This window comes from Melopsittacus undulatus, chromosome 2, assembly GCF_012275295.1.
Source record: "Melopsittacus undulatus isolate bMelUnd1 chromosome 2, bMelUnd1.mat.Z, whole genome shotgun sequence".
Classification (NCBI taxonomy): Eukaryota; Metazoa; Chordata; class Aves; order Psittaciformes; family Psittaculidae; genus Melopsittacus; species Melopsittacus undulatus.
In genome coordinates, this window is record NC_047528.1 from 89,363,768 (window position 1) to 89,374,087 (window position 10,320).

Consider the following 10,320-nt stretch of genomic DNA (forward strand, 5'->3'; position numbering starts at 1 on the left):
CTAATTTCATCCCCAAAGCACTCATTCTATTCAGACTACTTTATGTTGCTTTTAACAAAAATGGCAGAAACCTAAGGCACTGACTTTTCTCCAAAATCCTCTTGCAAACAGTTTTCAGGCAGTTCTAGTATCAAAACTTATGTACCTATAATTTGTTTATAAACTGGTAAAACCAGTATGTTTCTGTGGTTTGTATTTCAAACTGCAGCTTAGACAAACAGCTCAGAAGCCCACATAAGATTCACTTTCAGATCCCCTTCTCAACCCTTAGATAAATGGCTCTGTGAAAAGGCAGTGAAACTTTGGCCACATTTTGTTCTGAAGCTCTGCAGATCTTATTTTTCCACACTCAAGCAGCCCACACTGGATCTAACAGAGGACTCTCTCTTCCCCTCCAAGCCAGCTGGCTCCCACGTCCTAAGAGAAAGGAGAAGGTATTTTCGGACTAAGCAGCTCTATGTGTGCTGAAGTTTTGTTTTTCTGGCTTTACCAGTTTGTCTTGATCTTGATCCGTGTCTCCACTCCAGAACTCCCGTAGCTTTCTTAAGCAAACCCTGAACCTTGCTGACCCACAGGAGACCCCTGGAACATGCCTGAAGATAGGCTGGATTCAAAGACTGAGACACTTACCCAGTTATAGACCCTTAACCTCCCAAGATCTCTGGATCAATCTCTCTCCTTCAAAACTGAAGGAACAGTTGATTCTACTAGTTGACTGATTCCATAAAAGCTCTAGGCAGAAAAGTCATCTGAAACCCTGCAAAACTTTTACCTCTGCAACCTTTTCCAAATTTCCATATTGGTAAGAACTCCTGCTGAATGAAAGGGTCATATACAGCTGCTCTGATCAAGGACTCACCAGCCAGATTCCTCTCTGTTAGTATCACTGACTTCAAGAAGAATTATATCATGAGTAAATCAGGTCCAGAGTCATACCAATCTTTGCTATGAATCTGATAAAACCTCATTAAAATGAATAGAGTGGCATTTATCATATAAATCTGAGAATGAAAATGCCCTTATTTTTTAAGAGAAAGTGAGATTTAATAAATAAATTTGGCATTTTAAGGCTGAGACACAGACCAATACAAATTCTAATTTGAAGTCTACTATGACTTATTTAGCTTTTGTTGTTGACAAGCAATGCAAATTCATGTTTCATTGTGCTTTTAATAAAAAGTAAATGATGTTACACACCAGGAGTGCTATTGTCTGAACAAGACTAAGTACAGAACACAATGGCAGCATTACTAATTATTCTTCCTTTTGGTAACTTAGAGCCTAACCTTAACATTACTTTGAAATACCATTTTTACTGACAGGAGTACATTTCTTTGTTGCTCTTTAGTTGAATTCCTCCCCAGCATGCTGGCACAAACTGTCTTTTTACAGAAACTATACTTCTCCTTTTGTGATCCAACACTCATAAAAGGTTTTAACTAATTCATTACAGTCACGAAGGATGATGTAGAAATAGCAGAACTTTTTTCCAACCTCCACTTCAGAATAGAAACACCATTCATTTAAAAGGCACATTTTCGTAACAGCATCCCTTATTGCTTATTGCCACAACAAGCACCCAAGAACAATGCGAGCTGGAAGACACCACTCTTTTTATTTTCATCTTGTGCATACAAGTGTATTGCTTTTTAAAAATCAGTCATATTTCCTACACTGGATTTGTACTTTCAGGAGTTTGTTTTCTGCTATCCTGGTAAAAAAAAAAAAAAGTATTTTAAGTATTTCACATCACATGAGCCATGAGAGATCCTTTTAGCATGGGAAACCCACAAGGAGTGTAGAGCTACAACAACCACCAGTGTCTGGAGGCACAATATTGCCCTTCTGTTGAGCAGAGACAGATTAAAGCCCATTGCTAAGTCACAGTTTCCCATTGGAGGAGAAGTAAGAGACATTCAAAACAGTTTTACATGAGAGGCATTCATTTACAAGCCCGTTCCAAATTACACAAACAATTCTACTTGCAGAACCACTAAAACAATTCAAGGAACCTGATAGTTTGGTCACTACCTTTATTTGAGACCATTCAGGCAACTCAGTTTTGCATTTGTCTGATGTATTTCTATTAAAACAAATGCATTGTGTCAGTCCCTGAAGTAGACAACATGGCTGGGAGTAAAGTTTGTTTCTGGCACGTATCTATAGTCTGACTAGCAATTTACTGAATCATAGATGGAAGAGATCTCTGGAGGTCACCTAGTTCAGCCTTCTATTCAAAGCAATATGACCACCACCACCAGATCTAGTCAGCTGTGGCTCTGCACAGCCAAATCTTCTACATTCCCTCTTGTATGGAGAAAGCGCATCAACTGTGGGTGACCATTGCCAGTGCTACACCAACCTCGGAGTGAACGGGTATCACATAAGGACTACCATAAGCCATCCAAACTTCAGTATGTGGCCATTGGCTCTTGTTATGTACCATGTGGTGCTACTGACAGGAGTTCAGCTTCACTGAGCTGCCCTCTAGTTAGTGGTACACCAGAATGAGATCATCCATCAGATTCCCCTTAACTAGACCGAACAAGACCAGCTCCCTCAGCCTCTTTTTATAGGCTTCCTGACCAATTTTTAACCCCTCTGACAGACCCTTTCCAGCTTCCTAACACCTCTGTTGATCTGGAAGGCCCAAAGTTGAATACGTTACTCTCACTGATGTTGAGAAGGATAACAACTTGCCACATCCTCCAAAGGTGACACACGATGTGGTTTCTTTTGCTTGCAGTGAGAGTACACTTTGGCTCATAGTCAGCTTGGCATCAGCTGTACATCTCCCAAGTCTGTTCTAGATCCCTGGTGAGCAGAAGAGTGCCAAGACCTGCTGGCAGCCAGTATGCCTCACAGCCACTCCCAGGCTGTCCTTAGAGGCCTGAGGTGCACAGATGGTGCAAGACCAGGTAAGGAGAGAATATGAACTCCTGCTTATGGAGGAGATGGCAAGAAAAGTTTAATCTCCTCTATCAAATCTAAGGGTAGTGATCTGCTCACAGACATACCCTTGAGTTAAATAACCCACCAAGTCTTTTTCAGCAGCAGAACATTTTGCCATGTGCCACATGTGCCACTGTGTTCAAGCCATGCCACTCAGGCATGGCTTGGTGAAATTCACATTTCACCAAATATGAATAGAGGTTTTTGGCACAGAACCCCTCAATCATTTCAGGCCAATGAGAAAGAGATCCAGTTAGAAAACTCAAGGTTTAAAATCTTACGTGAGACACTTTAACCTAGCTCAATTTCTGGGGAAAAAAACACTTCAGTTTGTTCTGCAAGATAAAAAATAATTCTGAATATACAAAAGTTGCTGCCAAATCAAGTCGTTCACCTTGTTACGTTGTTACCTTGTTATGTATGGTTACATGCAATTTTAATCAATAATTAAAATAAGGCAGGTGCATGTACATACAGTTTTGATGTTGAAGAAAAGCCATTAAAGCCTCAAGTCAGCACATCCTTCAACAAATTAATAATTGTATGCACAGGCTGTCCACATGCACTAGCACTTCCACGGCCACAGCTCCAGTGTTTTTCATACCACACATTTTTAGACTATTCGAGGCTTGGTGCTGCGATAATTACACAATTTCAGACAGCAGCAGTGTACTTTATGAAACAATTTCAAGTAGAACCTTTAAGCCAGTAGATTTATAGATTCAGAGCAAGTGCAGGTATCAAGTATGGCTCAGGTAAGCAGCATACTGGCAGGGGCTTATCTCTTAAAAAGAACTAAAGCACACAACCATACTAATTTACATTACTAAGAGAGAATTCCTCAAGGAAAAGCAGTTACACCATTTAGTACACAAAATTCTCCTTAAGATTTCAGTATTTTGTCTTGGGCTTACTTCTTTGTGCTAGGAGGAATGTACTGCACAACCCAGTTTTCATTTTGGAGATGACTAGTCACACACACAAAACAAAAACTCTACAAAACACATGGCTACACAAAGCAGATGAAAGTATAAAAGGAATGCATACAAAGCAGATGAAAAAGGACAGAGCCACCTTACAGCCACCTTTCAGAACTGGAATATACCAAGAGCATATAAAGAAGAGAGCTGAATATGCCTTCCTTATTGCCATCAGTAAATCAGCACCAGAAGAACTGTTTCAGAGCCACTGTAAGTGCAACTGGATTGTGAAAGTGGTAACACATCCCTTCCTTGAGATGCAATCATTTGATGTGCCTTGTGTTGTAGACTGTGAACTCTTTGCTGTGCATTAGCAAAGTAGCTAGCAAAAGAGCATCCTAGTCCTTGACTAAATTCTAGGATTTACTCCTAGCTATTATGGAATATGCTAGGATTCATTCCTAGCAATAGCCAGTGCTTTCATCAGTTAAAAGAAATGGTAAGCTTACAGAGACCCATCATAGAACACCAAGAGATAGGCATGGTCTGACATTCCTATAGCTCACAGCATTTATTTCTAAACACAGCACTTTAAGAGCATAATTTTTACCCTGGTTTCAAATGCCTTCTGAAATTCTGCGACGCTGTCTGTTCTGAAATAGTATTGAAAAAAATAACCATTTCACAAAACAGCCAATTGCAAAAGTAAAAAAAGCATCCTCTTTCCCCTCACCCCCGTCTTTAAACTACTGCATGCTCCACCCACTACCAACAATAACTTGTAGACATACAAGATCACAGGACAGATACTTGGCATCACAGCAACACTATAATTACTTCAGATACTTTAGAATTAGGAGGCCAAAATACACAGTTGTATGATCTATTGCACCTACAGTTTCTTGGAGTGCAAGAAGCCACATACCCTATACTGCATCAGGCTCCAGGAAAGTTCCCCTGTGTCAAGTGGAAGCAGTGGGTATATCAAGAAGCCAAGCAAAAAGCAACTCTGAAAATGTGCTTCCTCTACTTGCTCCACATCAGATTTATTACACCTAGCATGAGCACCCACATGGGCAATAATGTTTATATGTTAGCCAAAACATTACATTTTCCTCACCTTTCTTTCTCCACCATGGCCCTTCTTGGATAGAGTATGACAGTTCTTTAAACTCAATATTCACAGCTGGTCTGCGGGGTAGGTAGGAGAAACGATGAGCTTCTGTCAGAGTACTGTCCACTTTTTTAAAATGTCCATTCATCAGTCGAATGTCTTGGTTATCTGTGCCATTGGACACCACTTCATCCACCGAAACACACACCGACTTTGGCTCGGCCATGGTACAAGCAGAACTGCTGCCGTTCTAGAGAGAAGTTGGAGAATGGACAAAGTTCACAGATTTTTGCTTAGGAACGTGTTTCCAAACCTTCTGCCCCAGAAGAATTATTATTTAAGTAACACAAGAATCCAGCACAGTCATGTACTAAAAGGTGAAAGGGGAAACAAAAAACAATGTTTTGGTTGTTCTGCCAGTGTCTTGACAGAAGAGGTAAATGAGCTCTCGCATTCAGCAGCACACAAAGGGCAGTTCCTTTAGCACCAGTTACCCCTCAAAGGGTGTATATACAGGATATTAGTATTGTCAGAACAGGGTAGCTCTTGCACCAGACTAATACATTTATAAGTTCAGTCCCCATTGTGTTTGGTTTCTCATGCACTCAAAAGAATTTGGTTATAGTTACTCTGATTCCAGGGCTTGTAATGGGACAGAGCTGAAGGCGGAAGGGAGCTGCCAAACAATTATTTGTGCAGACATTTCAGAAGACAACCACTCAAAATGTCTAACAGCTGCCATTCCTTTGGCCTGGCATGTCATTCCATAAATGTGAAGCTGCACAAGCTATATTTCTGTAGATTTTAAAATGTATGATTTTGTGCCTTATTTGCTCCTGTGCTGATAGTTCTGGACACTTTGCAACCTGGAACGGTACTTCTTTCCTAGACATCTGTTAGAAAAGCACAATGCTTTCCACCCAAAATCCTTGCACAGTTTACTTGTTCAACAGTGATTCCTAATGGAAATCTTATCAGCTACATAAACATATTAAACCTTGCTAAACTACTTGCACTGTTGACATTGTAAGGTCAATGCTCCATGCTTACAGCCATACTTCTTACTATGCTTTGCCCATTGTAGCACTCAGTGTAATTCCACTTGGCATTTTTTGGACTGAATCTCTTTCCCCTCCTCTCCTGACCATGATGATGGCCTGCCGCCTGCCTTTCTCTTCTTTTTTATTATGCACACAAAATTTGAACTTTTTCCATTACTTTCACCTGCATAGGCACCTTGCACCAATATCAAGAGGCTGAGTATAAAGCCAAACAATAATGAACTTTCTTCAGTTAAACACAAGTTTGAAGAGTTAGGCTGTTTGCTATCATCTGCTGTCTGGAGTATGTCCTAAGCAGGGCCCAACATCTGCACAGTTGTTTATTAGAAAATATTAGTATTTTTAATGGAGATCTGTATAGAAGACTTCTTTTGTGCTAGGCTTTCCATGCTGTCACATCTGCCCAATAACCTACATGTCCCCAAAAGTTAACTGTTGGAAAACCTATGAGCTGCACTACTTTTCAAGGCGTTAGTGCTGGAATACCTCCAAACAGAGAGCTGTAGGTCAAGCCACCGTCTCCCCCTACTTATCCTCCAATGCCACAGAGAAGTCACATTGCCCCCTTTTCTCTGTGCCAGTTTCATCCTCTGTCACGGTTACTGTTCTTTCCCTTTATGTTGTAAAAACAGTGCTGCTCAGATCAGTCACTTGACATTAATGCAGATGAAAAATATTTAAAAAAAAAAGTCCTACATAACCACTGATGTAAAATATTTTAAAAGTACCCCTAAATAACCACTACATAGCGAGGGTCGTCTTGCTCTCCATGCACATGCCTCAAGTTCTGGATGTTAATATCAGCTCCGCTTACTTCATTTTCTCAAGAGATTTTAATCATGCCCTCAACTTACTTAAAGGTCAGGTATCCAGTAACACTCCCAATTTCTTACAGATCTGACTGTAATGGTATGCAATTTGAACATAACAAGAGTAATGTAAAACACCCTAGAACTGAACAATTAAAGTAGGGGAACCTCCCTCTTCCCTAAAAAATAAGAGAGGATGAGTTAGCAGTATTCTTTTCTGAATGTTTTCAGGGGTTGTCACTCATAAGCTGTTTAGTTCAGAAGAACCACTTCACACATCAAAGGGAATATCCAAAAAAACAACTCTCAGTGAGCCGGTCACCTTGAGCATTCCGGTCATGGTCAAAGTTTCTCTAGTTCAAATCAACTCAAATAGAAATATCCTTTGGACAAAGTCCTTGTCCGCCTACTTATTCATCTGGCAGTATGAAGCCAGAGACTTTGATTCTGGCCACATAAAACAAACCATTTCAATCACCCAGCAGACTGAAATGCCTGTTTTCTGTGACAGAGTCCTGCCAGTCCTTGGTCACAAGCCTGCTTTTCTCCAGCGACCACCGCCCGGAGATGAGGATCCTCCCAGGGCCTGGGGTGGCAGAAGCAGCTCCCAGTCACGGGATCATCTTTGTTTGTGAAGAGATGGGAAACCCCCACAGATATGACAGCCACAGACTTACCCAAGCCCTGTGTAACTAACTCATCGAGCACACCCCAATTCCCTTCCCACACGGGCTAACACCAACAAACCCTTCAAACTGGTACCCACTTGAACCCCTCCGTGCATCAGACACGAAGAGCGCTATACTCTCAAGAGCTACGCTCACAGCCGCTTTCGTACAGGTTTACTTTCCCTACAGTTTGCCGCTAAGGCGCTGAACCGCTTCCCGGCGCCCACCGTGCAAGGCCCCACCACCGGCCCGCAGCGGCAGGACGGTCCCGCTGGCTGTGCGTGCCCGCCCGCCTCATGCCGCCCCGGCTGTTATGCAAAGGTTATGGTCCCTCCGCAAATCTGTTTTGAAAACGACGGGGCGCAGTAGCGCAAGGAGCATGCTCGGAGCAGCCGCTAATCCCCCCGTCTTAGCGACAGCACTGAGGTAACTAGCGGTCAAGCGCCGCCGTCCCCTCACGCTGCCAGCCGCCAAACGGGGGCTGCCCCGAACCCCGCACCCGGCGGCAGGACGCAGCCCCGGGACCACCGACCAGCCCCGGTTGTCCCTCAGGGACAGCGGAACAGTACCCGCGGAGCCCTCGCTCAGTGTCCCCCAGCCCCACACCTCGCCCTTCCGCGGCCGCGCAGCACCCCGCGGAGGTGGGCAAGGAGGGCAGGGCGCGCCTTACCAAAGCGGTGCCCAGGGAGAAAGCCGCCATCAGACATGCCATGTGCGCCGCTGCCCGCCCGGCTGCTGGCTGCTGGCTGCTGCTACAGCTCCGCCGGCGCCGCGCCGAGCCCTCGAGTGCCGCCTCTCCGCCCGGAGTGGCCGCGGGAGGCAGGCGGGCAGGGAGGGAGCGGCCTCCCCTCGCGCTGGGGCCGCCTCCGCCCGGGGCTGCCCGCCCCCCGGTCCCTGCTGCGAGGTTGGGGAGAGCCGGCTGAGCGGTGCAGCCCCCTCCGTGGGGGGCCAGGGCCGTCGGCGTCCCTCTGTCCAAACAGGCGGCAGACTCTTCCCCAGGGGACTGCCGGCGAGGAGCGCTCACCCGGGCACCACTGGGGAGGACTGCCGGCGTTGCCTCCACACCCGTGACCAGCACACGTCCCGGCCCGGCTCCTCATGGCCTCTCGGAGGGGATGCGCGGTGACGTTCCCCGAGGAAATGGGGAGTCGAGGCACTTTCTGATGTTGTCTTGTGCCACCCTGCCCGCATGAGGAGGAGATGGCTCTTCTGGTCCCTGGGGCTTGCATGCCATTGATTTGTAAGCTATTGGGTTCAGAAATAGGGAGAATGAAGGTTCTCACTGAGTTTCCATCTTCATTCATTTTCCCATCAAATCAAACACCTGCATTTCAGCATGGGCCTGCAAAGATGGGGCCTAAACCCCATGTTTATGAGGTGCAGTGGGTGCTGTTCACCTGCTGTTCGGGTTGCTTTAGTGCTACTGACTCAAATCTAGACCCATGATGAGGTTGTGAGATAGATTCATGAGCTGTGTTACCCAGTGGCAGGAAGTTCTGCCCAGCCAGTTCACCAAGAAGCCAGATAATGGAAGAGCCGCCAATTGCCTGAAATGCCTGAGAGGTTACATACCTGCTGGGCCGGTTTTTGGTGTGCGCTGATGCTCCCTCTCTAGGAAGCTGTAGGAAGAGGTGATAAATGACAGCAGGGGTCCAAGAGCAGGATCCCAAGTGTCTACCGAATGTTCTACACGAGTTCATCATCTCTGCTACAGGGGGTTGCCATAATGCTTGGTGCTCATTTACCGTTGTAAACAGACAGAGGTAGTCTTTACGAAGCCCCTGGAAGGTAGTTAAGTGTTTTATCCTTGCTGAGCTGTGGAGGGCTGTTTACTGCAGGAGGCACAGTGCTGCAGGGAGGCAACTGCTGCACAGAGCATCTATGCCAGGTCGATCAGAGCCCGTCTCCCACAGTACCGTCCCTCCTGAGAATGGCCAGGAGATGGATATATTCAAAAGAGCTTAAGCTCAAGCTGGTTTATATTAAGCATCACGCTGATACTCACCCAGCCTACAGCTGATTTTGTCTCTTCTTTCAGCATCTACCTGCTCTGGAATACCAGACCAAACACATATAGGTTCATACTCACTGAAGGCTTGAACTGTGTTTGAGAAGAAATTTGAAATGCAATTCTCTCTCAATGTCAGAAATAAAGAGAAATTATGAAGCAGTCTTCCAGTGAAGGTCCAGGGTTTTAATTAACTTGATTTGGAGGCTGTGGTGATAGTATCTATAATTTGTTCAAGCATCTCTCATTTATTTTCCCTTAGAAACATTGAGAAGGCTGCATTATCTCCGTACAGGACCTGAAAAAGGCTGTGAAATAGAATCAACAGAATGGTTTGGGTTGGAAGGGACATTAAAGATCATCTAGTTCCACCCTTCTGCTATGGGCAGGGACACCTCCCACTAGACCAGGTTGCTCAAGGCCCTGTCCAACATGTCCTTAAACATTTGCCAGGTTGGGGCAGCCACAGCTTCCCTGGATAACCTGTTCCAGTGTTTCAGCACACTTATAAGTGAAGAATTTCTTCCTAATATCTAATCTAAATCTGCGCTCTTTCACTTTAAAGCCATTTTCCCTTGTCCTATACAGCTGTATATGTTTAAGGCATTTACAGAGTAAAATAAACTGCTTAAAGATACATTTATTTTAACTGTGAGATGGAACAAGATACAGAGAGCAAGAGCTATTCTTATCTTAGTGAATGTGTGATACCAATCCAGCACGATGCTTATTATCCTCTGTTTTAACTCATAAAGGCTTAGGAAGAAGTAAGGAAAAAAACATAGAGG

General features: G+C 44.6%; 1 protein-coding gene across 1 annotated transcript in view; it reads right to left on the reverse strand.

Moving 5' to 3' along the window:
- The window catches only part of ABCG1 (ATP binding cassette subfamily G member 1), a 51,417-nt gene extending 43,113 nt beyond the window's left edge, over positions 1-8,304 (reverse strand). The window contains exons 1-2 of the mRNA XM_034060029.1: positions 8,195-8,304; positions 4,993-5,236 (exon numbers count right to left, since the gene is read on the reverse strand). Coding sequence (XP_033915920.1) covers positions 4,993-5,236; positions 8,195-8,236 — 286 coding nt within the window. The 5' untranslated portion in view covers positions 8,237-8,304. The remainder of the gene's footprint in view (positions 1-4,992; positions 5,237-8,194) is intronic.
- Between the last annotated feature and the right edge of the window lie 2,016 nt (positions 8,305-10,320).